This window comes from Mesocricetus auratus, unplaced genomic scaffold (genome assembly GCF_017639785.1).
Source record: "Mesocricetus auratus isolate SY011 unplaced genomic scaffold, BCM_Maur_2.0 Super-Scaffold_100023, whole genome shotgun sequence".
Classification (NCBI taxonomy): Eukaryota; Metazoa; Chordata; class Mammalia; order Rodentia; family Cricetidae; genus Mesocricetus; species Mesocricetus auratus.
The window spans coordinates 6,380,732-6,405,399 of NW_024429204.1; the positions used below are offsets into that span (position 1 = coordinate 6,380,732).

At 39.9% G+C, this 24,668-nt stretch overlaps 1 protein-coding gene and 1 long non-coding RNA gene across 4 annotated transcripts in view; one reads left to right on the forward strand and one right to left on the reverse strand.

Annotated features, from left to right (window-relative positions):
* Window positions 1-24,668, forward strand: part of Zfpm2 (zinc finger protein, FOG family member 2) — a 427,444-nt gene that overhangs the window by 259,227 nt on the left and 143,549 nt on the right. The window contains exons 1-2 of one of the 3 annotated variants that reach the window (XM_021228718.2): window positions 6,882-7,084; window positions 24,119-24,230. In XM_021228718.2, the coding sequence (XP_021084377.1) occupies window positions 24,140-24,230 (91 nt within the window). In that variant the 5' untranslated portion in view covers window positions 6,882-7,084; window positions 24,119-24,139. Of the gene's footprint in view, window positions 1-6,881; window positions 7,085-9,123; window positions 9,224-24,118; window positions 24,231-24,668 lie in introns of those variants that run through there. The other 2 variants (XM_021228717.1, XM_005072625.4) reach the window with 2 other exon arrangements.
* Window positions 3,471-12,231, reverse strand: LOC121133604. Its single transcript, XR_005870490.1, has 2 exons — window positions 12,090-12,231; window positions 3,471-4,498 (listed from the first exon to the last, which is right to left on the reverse strand). It is a non-coding gene; the product is annotated as an uncharacterized LOC121133604 (long non-coding RNA).

Below are 24,668 nucleotides of genomic sequence, written 5' to 3' on the forward strand. Positions count from 1 at the left end.
GTAAAACATTAACATGACCACGCCCTGTATTTGGGATTTACAGTGTTAGTGCCGCAAGATCCTGCCATAGGTTGTCTCAGTATTGACAATTTATAGAATTTGGGAACAAAGAAATTGTATTCGACCTGAGCTTCCAGAGAAGGCGAATGGTGCTAGTCAGACATCTAGTTGGAGTAGTTCTTCAGCAGGGTTTCTGTCTGCCTGGCTTATTGGTTATCAGGAAGGAAGTGTGGTCTTGTGCTCACCTGGTGCTAATCCCCTCCAGATTATCCAGAGCTGTACAGTTGTTGGAAAGAACAAGCCGTTCCCTTCATGACCCTACACCAAGTGTCTTTTAAAGCTGACAGAGTTTTTCCACTCTTTGATTATAAGATTTCTATGTTGTCTCTTCAGTTCTTTATGGATGTTCACCCTCGTTTTTCCTTTGGCCAGCTCTTAGATCTTTTTTTTCCTGTAAATTTATTTTATTGGCTTAATAGCATGATTTTAGAGTTCTAAATCTTCCTCCATAAGATTCTTCCTCTCATTGATTGAGACATGAAATTACACTAAGAAAATCTGAGCCTTTTAACATAAAACTTGGTTTATGGATGACACCCAAATGTCCCTAAAGTAATGAGTTTTTATCTCCTTGACTGACTGATGGCTCTGGGATGAGGGAGGCAACAGAGTTTGACCTAGAGGTCTCAGAACACTTCTTCCCACTTCAACTCTCACACATCAGTATCTGCCACCTTCCAATTAATGAGTTATGTCTCGATCCATACACATCTACAAGATGAAACCACTCATAAGAACTGTTAGTCCAAAGTATTCACAGAGATGGGAATTGTAAGGGTTAAACTCAAGTTTCTAGCCACCTGTGTGTGGCAGCAGACAGCTTTCCTTGCCATCGTTCAAAGCATAGGAATTTCTGTCAGGTAGTTGCTACCTCAAAGTGCACTACACACTCTTCCAGTAGAGGAGCCCGCCAGAGTTAACTTTCCAGTGCCTATCTGTGTCTGTAACCGGATCTCTATTTTATACCTTACACTTAACAGAACTGTTTAAACATGGCCTTAATCATGTGTAGTGAATATATTTTAAATATGTAGCTGGTTAAATAGTTTGATTTTAACTGGTGATTATTGCATATCCTGTGTTCTTTTACACTTCCAAACAGGTTGAATTTATTACTAATCCTGATAATAGAGATGTATTCTGTATACTGAAGCCAAACACACAGTTCTGAGTGTAAATGACTTGTCCAGAAAACGTTCTTGAGTTGTTTTTCTTTTTTATATGGGTTAGAAACTTGCAGGTTAGAAATGCTACTTATAAAAAAATTATTTCACTGAATAACTTCTGTGGAAATGGGTCAATAGGAAACAAACGCTGTTTTGCTTTGCCTTACTTTGTTTGAAGGAGCCGGATCTCAGTTTAGACATTACATATGACATGGCAGTAGGAAAAAGAACTGTGACTGTTCATGGGTAACAGTTCATCAAGGAAAAGTGGCGGGGTCACACTGCCCATGACCTGGTGGTTCCTTTACCTGTGGTGTTGTTTCTTTGCAAACTTAGTCAGTATGAATGAGTTCAAAACACAGACAGGCAAGTAAACTTGCTCACCACGCAAGCTGGGACCTGTGTAAAGGTGGAGGAAAGTTGTCTTCTGCCAGGGAGGCTTGCAGACACTCACACTACAACACACACACACACACACACACACGCACGCACGCACGCATGCACGCACTTACGCATGCATGCACAAATAATGATCATTTTTAATTTAAAAAAATTCTAAGCCTATCCATCATGGACTACACTGGTGCTTTTCCTTCTTAAACGATAGAAATAAGTAGAGGCCACCCCAGAAAGACAACAGCAGGTGAACTAGCAGTAACCAAATGAAATAGAGTCAACACAGTGCATTCAGCCACAGAGCAGGGGGAGAGACGCAATTGCAGACAAGGTGTCAGCAAGCAGGAAACAGCATAGCACAGTTATGTTCCGAGAGGACATAAAAGCATGAACTAAGGGGGGGGGGCTAATTGGGAAATGCTTCCTCGGGGCAGCGGAAGCCGTTCTGAGTCTGGAGGAAGCAGTGGGGTTGAATTAAAGAGAGGAGTAGGGAAGGAAGCCAGGATGAAGGCACAGGATGACCTACCCAGAGAGGAAGAGACAGACCAAGCCTCATTTAAGGAAAAACAAATGGTGTGTTTACCTCTAGTGGAGGCTCCTTGTGAAAGCCATGCCAACTTCTTTCTAGAGAGGCTTGGCAAGGGCGTAGGGTGAGGCAGTGAGAGTTTTAAAGGAAACCGGAGTGCTTATTGTGCAAAACTACAGGGATCTCTTAGCGTAATGTCACTACGATATTTGTTTTCTAAGTCTAATTATTAATGAATTGCTAGTGAGTAGCCTCCCCCCGTCAAAATTAACATCCAAACGTGTGCTCTCCCTCCTGGCTGCTGGTCTTCCTTCTTTGTATTTAGCTGTAGCGAGTAGACGGTGCCTGATTGATATTTATTCCTGGCTAAAATTCTGCATAAGTCTTTGAAATATTATCCTGCCTAGCAAACTTCAACAGTTGCTAATGTCATTCAAAAATAGTCGAGCAAAATATGTTTGTGAAACACACGGCTCTTACTGTCAAATTATTTCCCAAGAGAAAGGAAAATACCGTGGTATTATGATGTTTATTGAATAGAAATCCATAAATGTTGTCACGGATTTCATCAAACCGGTGCCTAAAGTAAGAGGGAAATCTGTGCCCTCTGTTTTAACGTCTGTTTTGATGTCAGTTTCCACATGAGCCTCCCCACTCAGCTGTCCATGTGGGACAGCCACCCGTCACAGCCCTCTCAGCCTCAGATAACATAACCAGAGCACAACTACTTTGGAGCAATGCAATTATGAATTTCTTGAGGGGGGAAAAGGGAGTGATAAGTTCAGGGAAGTCAGCTACCATGGTACATGGGTAGTTCCGAGCAGCAGAAGGGTTAATCAGATTTTCATTTTAGATAGTTGCCTTAGTAACAATCAGAGAGCCCAGACTGTATCTTTCCCATTTGTGGAGAATGTTTAGATTTACACAGTAGCTTAGCTTATTATATACCTGCCTTGATTGATGGATAAGACTTATGATTAAAAACAGAATAAGATTCATTCTTATAATGTTGCAAAGAAGAACCAGACATTGAAAATGACGCAGGGGAAATGGCTGAGTTTGGACCCTGGTGTGATCAGGGTTTCTAGAGAAGTAAAAAATCGATGAAGGTCAGCATTTTTGCTTAAACTTTTAGTGAAAGTAAGTAGAAGGAACCAGAATTTTGCATTCCAACCTCAGTTTTATCTCAAATTACACTAAGCTCTCAAAAACCTGTTTGCTTATATTGACTATTCAGTGATAGTCACTTTTCACTCAGAAATGCAAAAGTAAATCATATACAAAAGTAAATGTTTTCAGAATATCCAAAAGGAGGGCTAGTGTTGCTGAGCATGTTGAAATGCTTTATTTATACCACTGTCCAAATAACAAGAAAACAAACTTGACACCCTGCTTTACACATGGCCCCAAACCTCACCTGTGGAGGCAGATTTCCTAAGGGCAGAGAGAGGCATTCATTCTGTTGGCCGGTGCAGGGCTGTCTGGAGCAGTTGCAGCCAATTAGTGACCAGTGTTATGCAGCGAGTCCATGAGACAAGTCGAGGTTGCAGAGTTTAGCACTTGTAGAGATCACTCTTTGATGCAAGGTGTCTACAGTTCTTGGATTCCGTCCAGTTCCAGGAAGTACCCTGCTAACCACTGACCCTATTCACAGCCTCTCAAAAGTCAGCCTCTGATGGCCACACAGTTCATACATTCTTTATAGACAACTTCTGACTTACTTTTGCTTATTGTAGTAAAAATGCCCTTCACGATTCTCCGGAGTCTCATGTTTAGACAAAAGAACCACTGTCTATACTTATGAATCAGACGAACAAACATACAAACACTAGGAAGGTTTTTGAGAAAATATGTATTCAGGTTTAGAGAAAGGATGAAAAAAAAAGTTTTGAAAGGAAAAAATCAATTTGTAAATATAGATATATATGTAGCATGGCAGTCCTTCTTTCGTTACTATCAGTTCGATTCTATATTTTTACTGAGAACTGATCCACTGGATAAATGTGTGTATGTGTACAAATGTCTTATGGTGAACAGGAGACAAAAATGGCAGCCAGGTAGAGGAGGTGATACTTATAAACCTAGAACTCCTGAAAATGAGGAACAGGAGTTCCAGAAAGAATGAGCTACATATAGAGAGAATGTTTCAAAAAACTAAGGATGATAGCATATGAGGAGGGGAGGGGAGGGGAGGGGAGAAGGAAAGGGAGGGTGGAGGAGAGGAGAAGAGTGAGCTAACCAGCCTGTTTCACAAGTACTCAATAAGATTCCACACTTCTTAAACCAGCTGTCCGTCATGGGGAAGTTGAGACATATAAACTCCGAAGATCATGTTGAAGAATTTGGGAACCTAAAAGAGAGGGACAGAGATGGGAAAGTCAGAAGATAAATCACAGAATTTTCCCTATGACCAGAAGAATGGGAAAAGATTCTCCCTCTATCCGCTTAACACAAAGTCCTTATTGGTGGATGCAAGGATTTATGTGTAATTTATAGCTAGATTAAGAGATTAATAACCTCCTTGTCTTCTAACCTTGAGAGTTGGCCATTCATTTTGTTGGGGCTGTGTCAATTCTTTGCTCTGTTTAAGTAATACGTTATAAAGGATAATAATCATCAGGTCCAGGATTTCCTAAAGGGTTACAAACTGAAAGTTGAGAAATACTAGTTTGGGTAAATGAAGATATTCTATCTGCTGTATTTCAAGAGAGAATTTTGCCAGCAGAGGCCAATTTCCATTGCACATAGTGAAAGTGCATTTATTTTCAGATGTGCTAGGTTAGATTATAAATGAAGACGTCAAATTGAAAACTAAATACCCATAAATATTGAGGGGCCATGGGGTCTGCAGCCTGCTTTGTGAAGTTCTTGGTAAAGGAGACAAATGTATTGGAGTTCTAAATGTGCATTTTCCAACGAACTAAGGGAGTTCGTTTGTAAGTATTACTCATTCACAATGTCTTTTTTCTGGTGTAAGAACATCTTCAGCATACTCATCTAGTATTGCTGTCATAATGATGTCATACCAGCCAACACTGAAAAATAAAACCAGATTGTTGAACAAAACAATCCATAAATACTTGGTAAGAATGTGAAACTTTTCTTAAAATGTTCAATAATATATCTAAACTTGGCTGTTTCTTGGAAAGTCTAAAACTTTCTTGTCTCCTTTGCTCTTTATTTCTGTGCATTGAAACTGTCCATTTGTAACATTTTAGCATGTGAATCCAGATATTGGAAAGAAAGGAAGGAAGGAAGGAAGAAAGAGAAGGAGAGAGGGAAGGACGGAGGGACAGAGAGAGGGAGAGAAAAAAAGACAAATGTTCCCCAAAGCCGAAATAAGGTCCTTTTCATTTTAGTGAAGAAATAATGGGAAGTTTATTTTAAAGAATTAATCGTGGCTAGGACTGTGGCTCACTAGGCAGAACGCCTACGCAGCAAGCACACATCACTGAGTTTAATCCCCAGCACTGCTAAACTGTGCATTGTGGGACAGGCATCTAAGGTGAGCATTCCTGTGGCTGTTATCCTTGGGCTACCTACCATGTGAGGTCAGCCTGGGCTACATGATACTGCATCTCAAAAGTTAAAACAAAACAAAATAAGTAACCAAAAACAGTCAACAAAGGATCACTTTCCCATCTTCCAAAATCATGGAGGAAACTTGGATTATCACCCACTACTTTGACACATCAGACTACTGTCTCAAAAACGTCTTGCTCGGCACCGAGATGGATGTTGTAATTGGTTCTCTTACTTCTTCAGCTGAGCTGTCAGTTGCGTGGGGAGTTCTCGTTTCCCCGGTGGTGCATCCTCCACAGTCCCAAATCCTCAGACATCTTAGAAGTTCCTGCTCTGCTGCGAATTTTACCACACTTTTCTTGCACCGTGAACGACTTGCATGCTATCTTTTGACGGCCTGATTTGCCTGAGCTAACGTAGCCTTCAGCTGACTTAGGTCATCAAACAACGTATGCACTAAAAATTAGTGTGTGTACAAGATAGGTTTTCAAACTGGTTGCTTATTGCACCAACAGAGTCAATGACTGCCGAGTAATAAGCAGTGATGCTGAGTGAGATGTGGAGAAAGGAAGAGATTGAGAGGGTCAGGAGGATGGAGAGGGAGTGCTAGGGTTAAATGAAGGAGAGAGGAAAAATAGGGGTGGAGGACAGAAGGGAGACAGAGATGGGAAAGGGAGAGAGAGAGACAGAGAGAGAGAGAGACAGAGAGAGAAGGGGGCTATAAGGGAGACTGGGAGAGAAGATAACAAAAGGTGTTTGGAAGGGAAGAGGAGTCATGGAAAACACAGTTATAAACAATGTGAATCATTACTGGAGCCATTAATGAAATAATTACATCAAGAGCTAATGAACTATAACCTCTAATCAAAGATGGACGGACTTTAGCTAAAGAAAGCAAGAAAACGGATATTGACAAGAACAAGGAAATGAATCTGAAAGAGAAAAATGCTGAGTGGTTTCTTTGGGCTTTTCTGGGAGGTAGGGCTAAGAAACAGATGAAACCAATTCCAAGATGTCTGATTTGCCTAACTGAAGAGCCTGTGTTTTCCCAAGTGTCCTGCTCCATGTGACTCGTGTGTGGACTCAATCCTTGCAATGGCCCTTAGTCTCCCTGCTTACCTACTCTCTATAGACGAGGGTACTCAGCTTAAGACTCGGTAAGCAATGAGCAGAACTTGGACACATTCCATGGTAAGGCAATAAAAATAGTACCATGGGAACATGTTAGACTTCCAGAATATCAAATCAAATCATTCTGCTTAGGAAATAGAAGGGAAAGTTGCATCAAAAATAGAAGTTAAGAAGACATGATCATTTTTTTAGGTGGGAAGGGATTTTAACTCCCAGCTAGAAGCCCAGCTTCGCTTAGCAAAGTTGAAAGGAAGTGCATCCGCTTCACAACTGGAGACATGGGGTAAGACTTCCGTGATTAAATCTTTGGAAACTTGGGATTGGAAAGAGATGATCACTGCCTGCCATTCATGCTCTGCAGCCTGGCCCTTCGTCTACCTATTTCAACACAAATCCTTGTTTTTGTTTTGTTCCCCCCCCAAACAATTAATTGCTGGGACATGCATTATTCTATAAGTATCAGAGATACAAAATGTTATTTAATTATTACCTGGGCCTCTAATCCTAGATTGTTTTAATTCTGAGCCCTCAAAAGTGTTTTCCTCCTGTGTCTTGAAATATTTGCCTGTCTTTGACTTAACACTTTTTACAGATTTCCCAAAGAAAAGAGATTTCTTCTGTTTTTTTTCAATGCAATACCAATCCACCAGTAATCTTACGAAGTTTGCACATTTCATGTAAAAGTTTCAGCGACCCACCCCTCCGTAAAAATCATAGTCATACTTCATGTGATGTAACAGTGTCTCGAAAGTAGCTGAGAAATTCTAATGCCTTGCCTTTGTTTACAGATTTTAAGATCATTATGCATAGTCTGATGCATATGCATAATTATAATTATGCATTCATGCTGTTACCTGAGCTGGCTTAGTTCAGAAATAGTGGGAAGCGGCTATCTCGAAGCTACAGGCTGCTTCTCATCACTTAGATTTTGATCAGAGCTGTTTGTTGAGTCTTATTGGAACACTGGCTGTCTCGGCCCCAGTCCCAAGGCTGGACCCTTCTTTTATCAGAAAGTTTCCTCTCCATCATTTCTCCTCCAACTCTCAATCTTTACTTTTAAGACAGGGAGGGGAAAAAAAGCTACCAGATAATTTGGTTTTGTTCCATGTGTTTAGTCTATTCACACAAGTTAAAGGAGAGGGATTTAGAAAAAAAATTTGTCAGTTTATTTATACTCCATGTTTAGCATTCTACATTATAAATGAAGATACTGTCATTTTTCATGGGTGAGACTTAACTATCCAGTGGCCTTATCATTAGGTTTACTTTAGCGTTGCTTAAATTAGTCTGCTGCAGAATTATCAAACTTTCTTCCACATGTTGTTGAACAGTGTGATTTGAGAAAAAGAGGGAGTTGCTCTATGTGGTGTCCTTATCAACATTTGAAATATATTCATCGAGTGGCTATCTCGGGAACATGCTTTCTGAGGCACTGGAAGGGTTATAGTAACAGATCTCACTTAGAAATATGCCTCCCTCCAATTCCCTAAAAGCCTTGAGTATTAGAAAAGAGAATTTGAGTTAGTCAGCCTAACATGAAAATATGTGCTTAAGTTCAATGCCAAGTCTTAGCCGACAGAGGACATTTTGCCCACAAATATGACATACAAGCATGCTAATGTACTCACATATACAACATACACACACATGCACACGTGCACACGCGCACACACACACACACACACACACCACGTATAAACATGCACCACTTTGCCCTTTGAATTCTGTTGTTGCTGCTACATTTCTCTTTCACACAGAACTAGATTCCAGAGCTCTGTGTCAGGGTGAATTGGAGATACAGTTTCATGATTCTCAGGTGTGTGAAAGTCCCGTGAAAGAACCAATAGGAGTTTGCGTGCCTACTGGAGGGATTCCAGCCTTGTTCCGACAGAGTGAAGCACTCTTGCTCAATATATTTTTACCACCAGTCTGATTCGTTTTGTAAATGTTGCGGAGGACACCTTTGATTTGTATTTAACACCAAGAAAAGGAGCAAAGTTAGAAAGGACTTATTGAGCAACCTGGGCAAGTCTGTTTCCTGAGTTCCTCCCACAAGGAGGAAGAAGGGAATCCTAGGGTCAGAAGTAGCTCAAACCATCGAAGAGTCCTGGTTCTTCAGCTCATAATAATATGATTAGGGAACTCATTTCTGGTGACTTAGGGAATCCAACCACTTACCAACCATTAGAACCATGTGTTGTCGCATATTATTTTAAGGTGTGTTACTTTTGTGTACGCTCTAGAACATTTGTTTAATGATGCAAAGATGTGTTTGATTAAATAAAATCCACCTGCAGTCAGGAGGCTGGTTCAGCAACTAGCTGACAGGAGATTGTCGGGAGAAGCCAAGTGGAGAAAACTTTATAACAAAGGGAGAGAAAAAGCACAAGGACTTCTTGGGAGAAGCACAGAGGTGAGCTAGGTGAGCTGCTTGCTATTCAGCCTCTCTGGGAAGCAGGATTCTACCTCAACCTTTTAATCTTGAGTTTTTTAGCAGGACAAAGATTTAAATAAGTTTCCTTAGTAGCTTTGAAAGAGTCAGTGCCTAGCGGATGCTGGTAGCTTCGGAGTCGCAGTTGCCGAATAGGATAGCTGTAGCATAAAAGCCAGCAATAATTAAAAAAGAAAAGCAACAACTAAACTCAAGTTTAGTGAATGTGCACTTAAAAATTGTGGAAATGATGTGAAAGAATGACACTTCATTGGAAAAAGTCAGGGTCTCCTTAACAATGGGAGACTGTATTTTGATTTGGACTTGCTTTCATTTTGTGGCAGGTGACAAGGGAGACAGGAAAAAACATTAAATAAGTACTTCTGATTAAGAGAATCACATTTGCTAGGTGGTGGCGGCACACACCTTTAATCCTAGCATTTGGGAGACAGAGGCAGGCGGATCTTTGTGAGTTCAAGGCCAGCCTGGTCTACAGAGTGAGTTCCAGGAACGGCTCCAAAGCTACAGAGAAACCCTGTCTCAACACTCTACCCTCCAAAAAGATAATCACATTTAAGACATGACACCAGCATGAAATACGGCACAAAATCACATCTTCATAATGGTCTTACTGCATAAGGAATTCTCAAGTTAGAGTTGAAAGTGTAGAAGTGAGATTTAGGAATGCAATACCCAGAATTTTTTTCCAACTGCTTCCCTAATGCCTTACAAACCAGATTTTAGGTCTTCTGACCTAATAAAACTATTAGGGGAAGAAGTCAGGGGAGAGGGGAGTGATTATGACTGTGACAATGTTTTATTATGAATTTTAAAAGGCTAGTTGAAAGTATATTGAAAGATTTCAGGATAAGGAAATTGCTAAATGTTCAGTGATATAAGTAGAGTTAACCAAATGTAAACATCATATAGGTATATACTACATATTAGATAATACCTCTTGTCATTAACAATAGATATTTTTGTGCTTTAATGCATAAGCTAAAAAGTAAAAAAAAAGTCTATGAAATTTAGACTATCGTTTTGAAAGTACTTTGTCACAATCTTAAGTTTTATTTATTTAGTTACTTTTTTTAATTGGGCTGTACATTTTTCCTCTCTCCCCTTCCAACCTCTCCCCAGTCCCCAAAACTCCCAATTTACTCAGGAGAACTTAGAAATTTAGACTATCTTAACAAAAAACTATTTCTTAAGTAAAGTTTTATTATAATGCAAGTTATTATTCAACTAACAGAATTGTCACTATAAACATGGCAGTGATGAGGGTTTTTTTTTTTTTTGGTTTTTTGAGACAGGGTTTCTCTGTATTGTTTTGGAGGCTCTCCTGAAACTCGCTCTGTAGACCAGGATGGCCTCAAACTCACAGAGATCCGCCTGTCTCTGCCTCTCTAGTGCTGGGATTAAAGGCGTGTGCCATCAACACCCGGCGATGAGGTATTTTTTGTTTTGCTCCAATTGATAGAGGATCAAGTGAGTAAACTCTTATACATATACTCTGTTATGCATTATTCTGTTGATACTGGGTGGTATAAATTCAATAGATATTAGACCTTATTTTGTGAAAAGGTTTCACATAGTCCTAGCTGGCTTTGATCTTGTTATTTAACCAAGGCAGACTTAGGATTTCTGGCAGAAATCTAATAATTTTTCCACATTTTGTCCCATTCCTCAAATGAATGCCCATATTAAGTGTTAGAAATACTTTGTATTTTTCTTGTTCAATTCAACATTCACCGCAGCCCCAATGCATCAGTAGGACTTAAAGAAGAGAACTGATTCTCAGAGAGCCACACTTGCCTGACCAAATCCACACCTCAAGCAGCCAAGTGGGAAAGTTGGGTTCAGACTCAAGCTGGCTCTCTAGCTGCTATGGTGTGTTTCACCAAGTCTACAAGGGCGTGAACCAAGATTCCTCCTTCTTACCTTCGTCATTTTTACTACATCCTAGAAACATGACCTTGTGAGCATTAAGTGACTAGTATCTAACTTACAGTTGAACATTATGCTTTCAACATTTAGTCTAAAGAACAAGCCTTGGCACTAATTTTTTCACATCTGCTTTATTTCTACCCAGTGCTTCTCATCATGGGAAACTTTTGACTTTCAGATTAAATTCCAACTTTGTCCAGCAGGAGAAAGGGCTGTGCGTGGGTTATGGTGCAACCCACCTGTGGCCAAAGCCATCTCATCTAAAAGTATACATACTAGATAAACCCTTTCAAGTAGATAGGCGGTATATCCAAAGGTTCTGAAGAAAGGAAATGTTCTGCACTGCCAAAGGCTGACTAGCCTGTCCTCAGTTCCGATTGCACACAACAGCATCATCAGGGAATACGTGAAGCCACCCATGTTTGTTAAGCAACAATTGCACACCATAGGAGGTATCTTATTCTGTGTATGTGTATTCTTGTATAACCAGTCCAGCCAGTATCTTGAACCTCATGTCATCCTGGCTCTCATCATGAATTCTGCTTATGAATGAAATGCTTATATAGGCTATTTTTTATCCAGTATAAGATATAATCATCTCTACAAGTCTAAAAATGCCTACAGTCATGAAAATACAATATTAAAAAGTATTATCCATTTTTCAATATTTTATATCACTAAGTAGACCACGTTTGGTCTGTTCCTCTTACTTGATGACTAGTACTGATATTTAGCATCTCAACTAGACTTACAAGACCCCAAACTGTGCAAATGCGAGAAATAATTCACCACAAAAGCTATAAATTTCACAGCTCAAGAAACCCTGAAAATTATTAATGAGGCGCCATGCAATTAGCTTCTACAAAGTGCAGCAAGACATCATGCATAATGTAAAACAGAAACTGCTAACCACTGGTTCGTGGAAGATCATTTAAGCTAGCTTGGATGGGCAGGAAGAGCTGATATTAGGCATACTTCCTAAGACGATCCTCAGCACTCTCACACCATGCAGAGAATTCAACTTTCTGTAGATTACTAGGGGAAAAAAAACAAAAAACAGAAGACAGTTCATGGTTAAGGAAGTTTCTAGAAATTAGTACTTGGATGAGTTATTTAGCTCTTTAGACTCTCTGGGTATTTATCATTATAAAATAGTTATAGAGATATTTTATGGAATTGCAAAAAATCAGACAATGTAGCACCTAAAATTTTGACAGATAACTGCTGCATACATTAGAGAAATATGTCATTTTTTGAATCAGCCAAAATTATTTTACTGGGAATTAAAGATTCTGAGAAAACACATTTCTTTAAAGAGAAGTAGAAGCTAACATACCCAGTACTTTTAACATACATTACATGTATGAACTCAGTTTTTAAAAAATAACCCTGTACCATAAACACTTTTGTAATTTAAGTTTTTAGTGTGTGTGTGTGTGTGTGTGTGTGTGAGAGAGAGAGAGAGAGAGAGAGAGAGAGAGAGAGAGAGAGAGAGAGAGAGAGAGAGAGATTGTCTTCATGTCTGTGTGGGCTTCACTAGTTCACTAGCATGCATCACATGCATCAGACCCTATGGAACTGGAGTTATAGACAGTTGTGAGCCATCCTGTGTGGACACCAGGAATGGAACCTGGATCCTCTGTAAGAACTGCAAGTGCACTAACTATTGAGCAGTCTCTCCAAACCCATAAAATAATCAATTAACCAATTTAATTAATCTTGGTAATTTCTACAAAGTCACACACTTCCCTAAGGGATGGGCATATGGTGTTCACTCAATCACTTGCCTCCCACATACAAATTTTTAAGCCACCTGTAAATCATTAATTAGCAAAGTGTATGAGATTAACTAATGGACATATACTTAAAATATACATATTCATCTGGCTATTGTCATGGTTAATATTGATTGCTGTCTTGGCAGGGTCTACAGTCATCTAGGGAAAAGCGTCTGGCAGAATAAAAAGGCATACATTAATATACTTGGTCTTAGCAAAAGGCTGAGAAGCAATAAGCTGGTATTTAATAGACATGGGGATACATAACTGAACTCCAAATATCTATCTTGAAAGATCATTGTGATTAGATTGGAGATCTATTAAAATATCAGCCATGTCTTATGGTATTTCATTGCTACACATGAGAAACTTGGTGGTTTCAGCTGAATTGTAAAGATAGCCTCCTATCTCTCACTAAGCACGCTCCATCCCTAACATAGACTAGCAATCGTTTCTCATCTGTGGTTACACTGTCATTTGGTCATGGATCATGGAATGTGCATTGCAACTTCCAAGTGTACCAATCATAGGCTTAAATATAATTATCTTGATTATTAATATTGATTTAAGTAATCTGTGTGAATGCTACTTAACTATTATTGTTAATATATCGTGAGCATCTGGGGGAAATGTAAGTCATCTGTCTCTGCATTCTTGAAGTTTTCTGAATAAAGCATGTCAGTAAATTTCTGCACATAGGATGACTATAAATAATTTCCATAAAGGCCCCAAATGATTATTCAAATAACTGAGCAGTAACCTTCTCCAAACAGAAACAATTCAGATAAGGACAAAGGCACATGTGTTTGGCTATTGCTAATTGAAATGGTTTTACACATAATGCTCTGTTATTGACATTGCAGAACCCACATTTAGATAACACAAACACATTCCTTCTGAACCTCAAGATAATTTACATGTAACTGACAGCCACAAAACACTAATATTTGTACCCACATACTAAACTTCAATAGATACCTTAGTTGGCCAGTTTCACCCAATTTAATCTGGCTCTCCAGCATATACATTGATGCTTCTATTTGCAACTCACTTTTTCAGAGAACATGATAGATTAAGGACAGGTATGGTGGAGCATACGAGAGACTGAGTACAAAACATCCCCAAGTCCTGGCTGGGCTACTTAATAACCTTGTCTCAAAAAGAAAAGAAACAATAGCCAAGAAGAAAGGGAGAAAGAAAGGGGGAAGGGAGAGGAGAGGAGTGGGAGGGAGGGGAGAGAGCAGAGAAGGAAAAAGGGAAGGAGGGAAGGACAGGGAGGGAGGAAATAAAAATATAGGATAGAGAATTGAAGTGGAGTTACTAAAGTGTAATTGTCTCCTGTGACTCATACAAAATATATTACTAATAAATAACAATACTTTTTAAAAATTCATGTTCATTCTTTCTCATTAAAAAATGCCACTGAAATTTTGTAGCAACAAAAAGTGTATCACATTACAAAAATGTATCCAGATGCAATATTAACAAAGACTGTGCTAATCTGACTTCAATGCATGCATGCTCTTCCAGCTCCCGAGGTAGGGACATGCAGAAGAGAGTCTGGGTGTTAGAAACATAGGGTGCTAATGCTTACTTCGTATCCTGCTCCTACTATCTTCAAGTGGGAAAGCAAGGTAACCCCTTCAGTGAGGTTGACACTTGATCCATAAAGAGCAGCTTTTCAATAGTCTTTCTGTGTGTGTTGGTTAGGTAAAAATATTCAAATCCACCATCATCAAAGCCTTTTAGATACTCGAGTCCTTCCTAACATCCTCATAAACAAATTGTCATAGAATGTACAGAAGCTTGACTCAACTACTCTGACACCTTCACATTTCTGCCTAGTGCTTTCAGCACCTGGGAAAAAATGCACCATTCTGAAATATATTGTTATCAACATAATGCCTAGCACTAACTTTAATATTGACATTTTTTTACCATGGTAGGGACTCATCTTCCTCATTTCCATGCTTATTTGATCACACACTTCTCATTAACTTAATTATGACATCAGGATTTTTAAAGTTCTAAATACAAGTGAGCAAATTTTAGTTTAACATAATAGATACAAAGATACAGAGCAAGAATATTAGTAATTAAGAGAAATATATATTTTCTTATTGCAACCTTAATACTCTTATATTAAGACCCTTTTCTCCCTTAGAACGGCCCCAGATTCTAAGAGTAAGTTACATGAGGGCTTAGGCCTAAATAAATCATTTGTATTACCCCATCCAAGACTCATGGAGAAGAGGAGACAAAGAGAATGTAAAAGCCAGAATATAGGGAGGAAGCCAACAAAATCCCATCCTCTGGACAGAGATTCAGCCAATGGAATCAAGAACTCTGGGGACTGGAGAAATGCCTGAGAGGTTAAGAGAACTGACAGTTTATCTAGACATTCTCAGTTCAATTCCCAGCAACCACATGGTAGCTTACAGCCATCTATAACGTGTTCTGGTGCACTTTCATGGCATACATGCAGGCAGAACATTGTATACATAATAAATCTTAAAAAAAAAATAGATTCCTACCTAATTTGCCTAGCAGTGGAGGCACCTTTAATCCCAGCACTCTGGGAGTTCAAGGCCATCCTGGTCTAGACAGTGAGTTCCAGAACAACCAGGACTACACACAGAGAAACCCTGTCTTGAAAAAAAGTTTTATCTCTCTTAAACTAGAAATAAAGATTGACTAAAGTGACAATAACAATAATAATAATAAAGCCATCAAATTCATTACATTCTGTGGTAGACTAATTCTTGAGGGATTTATCCCTCTCAGTATTCAAGGGTAACTCTGAGCAGGGTAGTAACCCCACTTTTGTGGGGAGCTTCAGTTGAATCCAACTGACTTGCCCAGTCTGTACCTAAGAAAAGGGGTGTGGACTGAAAAATGGCAGGTAGCAAAATTAAATATACTATGGACAGAGACACAGAATAGAGTTGTGAGGACATCCAGTGAGTACTGGGACATGCCTTACGCTTACTGCTCAAAATTCTTACATACCCCAACCAAAAGGGCAGGAAAGGCAAAAGGCTTTATCATGATACAAGGAACAAACAGAGGTAATTCTCAAAACATTTAGTAACTACACCTTAGATCAAACCATTGTTATCTAGCCTTGAGGACTAAGAGCAACCACGCCTTAGACCAAATCTCTTGTTATCTAAGTAAGACATCCACACCTTAGACATCCACCAGGAGCCATGCCTTAGACCTTTACTCTCAGGACTTTGACCTTTCAAGAGCAAGGATAGTTTTGCACTCTCTGACCTTAAGTCAAGTGAAGCAGAACTATTTCTACGGGTCCCAAAAGAGCAGGACATACATTCTCTCTAGTACATGATGCTTTTGGATGAGTCCCAAAGAAAGGTGACCAAACCGGATTACCACCGTGTTTTTTAACCTAAATAGGTTGATAATAGTTAACTGTGAATGTATTTCTAGTCAATATACCTTCTATTCTTCAAAATAAGACTTTTATTTTGACCACATCACTTTCTCTGAGTAGGTTAAAAATATATAATATCCAATTAAGACAGATTTCATTATCTATCTATTTATCTATCTGTCTGTCTGTCTGCGTGTCTATCTGACAACAAGAGTAGCTTTTTCATCAGTAAATTGAAGCTCGTGGGGTTGGGTTTCCATATGCATCCTCCGGGGCACACTCAGAATATGAGATTGGCTTAGAAGGAAATCCTATAGCAAATGTCTCATAATGACAGTATTAACAAGTTGTAAGGACATATGAGATCATCTTACACAGAAAGAAGACGGGACCTCCAGAGGTTAAGTGGTTGGCTCCAGGTCACATAGCTGGTACCCAAGGCTTCCATGTTCCTGACCCTTGTCACAGTTTTGTGTGACAGTCTTCTAAAAGCAAGGCTACTGGAAAGTAATTTGTTGTTTGGGCGGGTGTTTTTTTTTCCCCCTTCTTAGGGTTTCAGCGCTGACACTCTTTTGCACATTGCATCAGGTGCAAGCCTGGAAACTCTGCCAGGAGCAAAACAACACTCCTTAAATACCCTGCGACTCTCAGAGCCACATAAAATAAAAAGGGTGAAGCTAGTGGTTGCCAGCTTGCGGGGAGGCACTCCTGTTCGGAGCCAAATGTTTCTGAAGAACAGATGAGACTGTGGGACTGGAGTTGGCAAAAAAAAAGAAAGAAAGAGAAATTAGTTTATTCTTTTTGAAAATGAAACTAGAATAAATATCTGGATAGTTTAGGTGTTATTAATATAGCGATTTGTCCCACTTAAAACAGTGAAGTATTTCTATCTTGGAGCTGATAGTTTCAGCTCACATTATTTTCCTACTTATCCACAAATGGTTAGCCTTATTTGGAAGGGGTTTGCTTTTAAGTAACCCGCATGCATAGAATTATTTGTGTTTGATTTGAACAAAATAGTTATATTTTTTTGTTCTGAAGTTTCTATATTTAAGCAGTGGCATGGGTTAAGACTAAGCAAATATACCACAAATGATAACAGTTATTTAAATTGTTGGTTCTTAGAAATAAAATTGTCTGACATACATGGTAGGAATTTATTGGGCTAGAATTCTGTCATTTTATTCTATGCTGACATTTTTAAGGGCTCTTGCCATGGTTGGCATTGCACACCCCACAGTCAGTTTGACGATGCTTTTTAGCAGAACTCCTCTGAAATTCTGCTCTCCTGGTACCCATAACAGATATTTTATAGAGCCCCACTCGTGGAAAGCAGGATTATAATGACACCTTCACGAGCTTCCCATCCATGTGTCTATCCTTACCTAACAGAATGCTGCAGTGACTTTAACAGAACATCACTTGTGTCTTTCTCATTTGTAATTGTGTCATCTAAATTCAGAGTATATTTAGTTGCTTTGTGTGCAAGTTTGAAAAATACATAGAGTACTACAATTTTTATCATGCATTACAAGTTTGATATATTTTATGAAGTTGAATTTTCTCGTTGCCAAACAGCAAATGTCAATAATACAGTTCACCTTGTAATGAGTTTAGGAATTTTATTAGTTACATATTTAAACGATTATACCACTTCTCCCATGCACATGTGCAGCCCCCAACACAAACACACACTTGTGATTCAATTCTCACTTCAATAACAGTATCAAGTAAAAATGCTCACAAATTTTGCCTTTAAAATTCTGAGTTATATTTATTTACTTAAAAGTACTATTTTGTTGATTGGAAAGGTTAAATTGATAATTTGGAGGTTGTGTGACTTGTCTAAAATTATGGAAAATGTAATTCTGTTAAGCCTTGACTGAGAACTTTTTAGAAAGGATTTTAAGTTGTTTGCTCCCAGGTTGTTGCCTCTTAAAATTCAAATTCATTGTCACTAGAAAGATCATGCAGTAAAAAAAGAGAGCAGTTAAATGTCTCCATTACTGTCAGATTGAATGAAATCAAATTCCAATGTGGAGGATTATTTGAATATATTACCTGAAATTTTTACTATGAAAAAAAAACTTGTGTGGTAGGAAAAGAGGAAACCATACACATGTTTTTTATTAGATATGAGAACAATTGGATGTTGGTGGTCGGGGTGCCATTCAATTTCTTAATGACAAATACAGAGTAGAAAGTGTCTCTCTCTCTCTCTTGTGTGTTTGTGTGTAAGTGTTTGTGTGTGTGTGTGTGTGTGTGTGTGTGTGTGTAGCCCTAACTGTTTCTAATATAAATTTAATATCTGCAGTCATTCTGAAAATTTTCTATGCTTAATATCCACTATTATGTTTGCCATTGAGATAATAGTAGACGGTATCAATAAAATAGCACAATATTGTCAAAGAGGCTTCATCGTTTTCTTACCGCATAGCTATGAAAACAGCACCAAAAAAACTTTCATCACCATCAGCCTTCATCTAATGGCAAAGGCATAAGATGTTATAATTGTGTTTTCAAATGTTTCCCCAATGAATTTCATCAAGCAAGAATTTCTCAGGGGTGGATCTCTCCTTCTACACAAGCTCTTCCTGGGTCTTCAAGCTCTTCCTGGCTCTTATTTTGGAAATACTCAACAAAAATTTTCCAGTAAAATTTGGAATCCCTAAGACAGCATTATGTCATCAGCTTCTTGGGTTAGAATTCTCCTCTATTCTTTACCTTTGGGCTGTCTACTTTTATCTCCATTAACCTTTTGACTTGACTATAAACATTTATTGAAGGCTACCTCCTTTGTCGGTCCAGTAACTCCAAAGGTTAGTGAGCAGTGGATGCCAGTCTGACCTCTTTTATCCACATTAGATGATTCTAATTATTCCTAAGAAGTGACACTTATGACCCATTTTGTCCTTGTCAAGTTTGTCTAGTTGTGAGCTGTCTAAACGTGAAACTCTGGGTTCAAACTGTGTCTAGAAGTGCAGATCTTTTTTACAAACTACAATTGGAGCCTCCAGAAGTGTACAGTTTTTTTTTGTAATCCAGTTTAACTGAAATTGAAGACTCCTTTTATGTGCCTTGAATTACTGCTGAAAGAGCTACAGATAAAGCATAAACTTTAGCTGAAAAATCCCTGTCTCCATGGGTGTTTGAACGTGGATACCAAAATAAAGGAAATTAAATTAGGATAAGCTAAGATTCACTAAGATTAAAAATATGACAATCATTCAAAAGTTACTCTTCTTTCTCGTGCTACATAACCATCAGAGTCTTGAGGGGTTCCTACCATATGTGCCTACTTGAAAACTTGGGCAAAACGAAGGCATGGTGGTGAATGCCATTGTTTTGGGGGGCTCTGTTATGTATGGAAATGACACTGGCCCTCCTCCTCCTTCTCTTCCTCCTTCTGCTATTACTGGCACACACGATGTGTGTCTGGAGACTCACAGCAATGCCCCTGCCTCAGCCTTTTGAGTGCTGGCATTGTAAGTGTGATCTACCATGTCCAGCTTGTAAGAGTCCCTTTGTTTCACACTTTTTGACTTTCTTTACACTTTTAGGGACTCCTATGTTTTGAATGGGTCTGTATGCATAATTTAGGACAATGTCGCCTCTCTTGGTCCTAAATATTTAACCTCATCTTTTGCCAAAAAGTATGGTAGCATACTAGTCACAGGTTCCGAGGCCTTGGAGGATGGTTCAGTACCATTTCCCTTCTTGCCAGGCCTTTCGTGTACACTCTCTTTTTTCCAGTATGTTTTGTCAATTCTACACTCTATGTGTTAATAAAGATTTGCCTTTCTTCTCTTACTTAAAAAGCCAGAGAATTAGCTGCCCTGTGGTGGCACATGCCTTTAATCCCAGCACTCAGGAGGCAGAGGCAGGCGGATCTCTGTGAGTTCGAGGCCGGGCTGGACTGACAGCCTCCAAAACAATACAGAGAAAAACCCTGTCTCGTAAAAACCAAAAAAAGAAAAAAAGAAAAAAAAAAGCCAGAGAGTTAAATTCAATGAAGTTCAAAGTGTCTGAAACTCTAGAATTTCTACGAATCCTCATACTAGAGGGAGGCATGAGGGAATGAACCTAATGAGCAGGGTGAATGTTATTGTTATTTTCTATTCATGGACTGTTTTTCCGGAGTGTACATTTCAGATAATCCTTGCTAACTCTTTCCTTCTTGCACTTGGTAATCTTCTTTGAAGGCAGTCAATCTCTACAGTAAAGTTGACTTCTTGAGGAAGAAATTGGCTCACCTCTTCAAAACTGTAATAACTCAAGATTTTTTTTAATCTTGTTATTATTTACGTTACAGCTTGGGTATAGCTTTCAGCCAGACCTTCTCATACTCTTGCTTCTGCGTTGCTGATGTCCAGCAGAAGAAATTGTTTCCCTTTCGACTCAGTTTCTTAAATCAGTCTCTGCCTGTGCTGAAGCTTGATATGTGTTTCCCAAAGGCCTAAGACATACAGGTCTTAGCTCATCATTCAGCAATGATACTAATCAACTCTTTTTGCTTGAGTCACACAAAGTCCTAAGACATACAGGTCTTAGCTCATCATTCAGCAATGATACTAATCAACTGGTTTTGCTCGAGTCACACAGTCATCTCCTCTTCAGTCTTAGCTCGTTGAACCACAAAATAGTGGGGGACCGGGGTATTATCATTTGGTGGTAAAGTAGTAACAAGAAAAAAAAAAAGACATCGTTCAGTCGGATTACTTAACGGTCCACATGCAGCAGGTTATTAGGTAGATGTAAACTGCTGATACTGTTTCAGTAGCAGTAGAAACTCGGAAGAGCCGGCCATCCCTGTGCCTCAGAACGGTCAGTCCTAGAAAACTGAGGATGTTTGATGTCACTTAGTGAGAGCATGCTGGGAAACACACATGCACACACACACACACACACACACAGAAAGAGAGAGACACACACACACACACAGAAAGAGAGAGACAGACACACACACACTCACACACACACACACACACACAGAAAGAGAGAGACACACACACACTCACACACACACACACACACACACACACACACACACACACACGCTGCTTTCTATCAGATATTTGACCTCTAGGAAATTATTGATCATTCAGGCTTGATTTCCTTGTCAGTAAGAAAGATAGAGCAAATACCTACCACAGTCTACCCCTTAAGTTCCATCTATGAAACTGTTTCTATTGGCTGTGTCTGCTTAGAGAGTTAATCACATAAGGTTTTGCCTGGAGTGTAGACATCCTTGCAGATATCCCAAGTCCTTTATCCCAAAGAGATCCCTTCAAGTTTTCAATTTATGAGTAAGAAGCACAGTGATGGCAATTGTGATGATGGAAGCTAGCCTCTCTTCCAGGGATTTGTACACACTCAGAAAAGCTTTGAAGAATTGCTGAGACCGTAAACACAGAGTTCTGGGAGGTAGTGCCGCACACACTGTTTTCTAACATACTGGTCAGCTTTTGGTCACGTGATCCCAGTAACTCCGCCTTCTTCCTGCAAGTTGCCTCTCTGGTATCCCCTGAATATAACAGGATGGACACTTCCCCCTTGCTTTTGAATGAGTCTCAAACCATTTTCCATATTTTATTAACCATCTAACATCTTCACCTGCATCTTTTATCAAAAAAAAAAAAAAAGACTTGGGTTTCTAGCACCAAGAGCAGTACCGACAATTTGTCTCCTTATATGTGTGTGTGTGTGTGTGTGTGAGAGAGAGAGAGAGAGAGAGAGAGAGAGAGAGAGAGAGAGAGAGAGAGAGAGAGAGAGGTGAGTGGAAAATTGGGGTATAAGTCAGTTGACTTACTTACCATCCCCTAAGATTTCCTGGAGACTGCATAAAGGAAGGCTTCTGGTTTGGTGTTCAAGAAGGACAGTGAGGCAGATTGGCCTTTTGGGTTAGATAATTCCTAGAATTTGTAGGAGAAACTGTGGCCAGCCTACACAAGCCTCAATAGCCCTGCCCTAGCCCGTATGCCCATGCTCACCAGGCACTTCCTCCCTGAGCCAAGCCTGCCTCTACACCCAGAGATGCTGACACAGTGACACCTGACCAGAGACACCAATGAGGAAAGGACACACAGCAGAATCAGCGCCTGAGCCAATGGGACCTTGGGAGGGGTTATAAAGTCAGGTCTAACTTCCTCAGTGAACGAGTCTGCAGCCTGCTCTGCTACTCACTGACTCCCAGAGCCTGAGTGGTTGGTGCTGTGTCTTCTCACCCCCTCCCCCAAGGGGTGTCCGAGCTGGGTCACCCTCTGTAAGAAGGGTTATTAGTGCCATCAAAAGACAAGCCACACATGGTAGGGGATTTTAATGGAGATGGGGCTCACGTGGCTTAGTAGGAGTGTCCAGACGTGCTAAGCTACCCAAACCTTACACACCCCTGATCCAGCTAACATTTCAGACTTGTTTATAAATTTATCCTTCACGGTTGAATTTTTACTAGCATTGTTTTGTAGCCATTGCCTTACCTGACATGTCTGTAACTTAAAGAATTGAGTCAGCCTCTGTTCCATGTGTACAGTTTTGAACATGGCTTTGCCACTGCAATGCATTGGTATGTAGCACACACACGCCTTGCTGTTGTTGTGAGGTCGGTGAAGAGGGCTTTCCGGATTCCTGTGAGGTCTGAAGTTGCCACAGTACACAGGAATCCTCCAGTGAATACTTGTGAATGTCAGTTTGGGGAATCCACGATAGCGCGGGACATGTGAGGAAGTCCCAGGATGAACGGAGATTTCTCTGGCAGAATCATATCTAGGTGAAAATTCAGTTCAGAAATTACCTTGAGACCCTCGTATTGTCCTCAGTGTTGTGGTTTCCTGATATTTGATACACGGAACACGGGCTGTCGGATGATAAGTCTGAATGCCAGTTTGCTGCGACTCATCGGGGAAGCACCTTCCCCTGAGACTTTCCCGATATCCTCCCTGGTTTATTTTCTTGTCGTGTAAATTTATCAAATGGGTTTTAAAGGTAAATACTTTGGTTACCAGAAGTGTCGAATCTTATGAGAATTAAATTTACCTATCATCGGTACGTTTGGTTAGAACGGTAGCACTGGCCTCCCTGCCTGTAGGTTTATTTGAGGCAAAGGGCAACTCATGATTCTGTCTCTGTGTATTTGATTTATTCAGGGTTGCTCTTTTACAGTTTCCTGGAGACAGTGCGTGGTGGAGGGGTCATTAGCATCGTTATTATTGCAGTTGTAGTCAGACCACATAGCCATACTTCGGCAAAGACAGTTCATGGGTTTCATTATTCATTCCAAATAAGCACAGACTCTAATATAAATGTTGCTCAGGACAGAGCTTTGAAATGGATCCTGGTTCTTAAAATTCTTTCCTGTTTCCAGAAATCAGGAGATCCCTTTGATAGTGAAGTACAATGTGTCTAAAGTTCACTTCCAAACCCCTCTGCTCTTGGCCATGAAAGCTGTCTGCATTCTCTTTTATAATTCAGAGCCACAAGAGATCTGCCTAATCTTGGAGATCTGATCCAGTAACATTTAGGGGGCAAAATCCTAGATAATAATTCCACCATGCAAGATTAGTGAAAACAGCAAAACCTTGGGGCTTCTGTCATCTTAAAAAAAAAAAAATACCGTGAGGCAGGGGAATAAGGCCTTAGATTATGGCATGGGAGATTTAGTTGTTTGTAAAAAAAAGAAAGAAAAGAAAGAAAAAGAAATGATTAATACAGTTATTATTCGCGTTTCTAATCAATGAGAGCAAACGACGTCTGTTTGTTATCGTTCTGCAGAAGACAAAGGCTCGGGTCCCCATGGTGCTGACGGCTGGTCCCAAATGGCTTCTGGACGTGACTTGGCAAGGAGTGGAGGACAGCAAAAACAACTGCATCGTGTACAGCAAAGGTAACCTCGTGACCCTTTCCCTGTCTCCTTAGTGGCACTGAAATCTGAGTCTCGGTGACGAGGCTCCCGAGGAACGGGATCAAGGACCGTGTGTGCATAACGTGAGCCTCTTTCCCCTCTCACTCGGGATGCTCTCTAGTGTCTGTTTTCAGTGACGCCCACTGAGTTTTACTTCTGTACCACATTCCTTACTTTGCCGTGACCTTCTGCTAAGCCCCATGTGTGAGTGGCTTGGCTGGTGTTCCCTTCTCTTGGCTCTTAGTTTTGTGGATAGCCGCCTGGTTTTATGAAGTCTCTGATTCCCCTTCTTGGGCGTTATTGGACCAAAGAGTGTAGACTCCTTTTGAAATGTAACAGATCGTGTCCAAAGGCTTGCCTCCGGGGCCACAACCTTGCAATCAGATTCCAGAGCTCAGGCAGGATGAAAGTGAAACCACC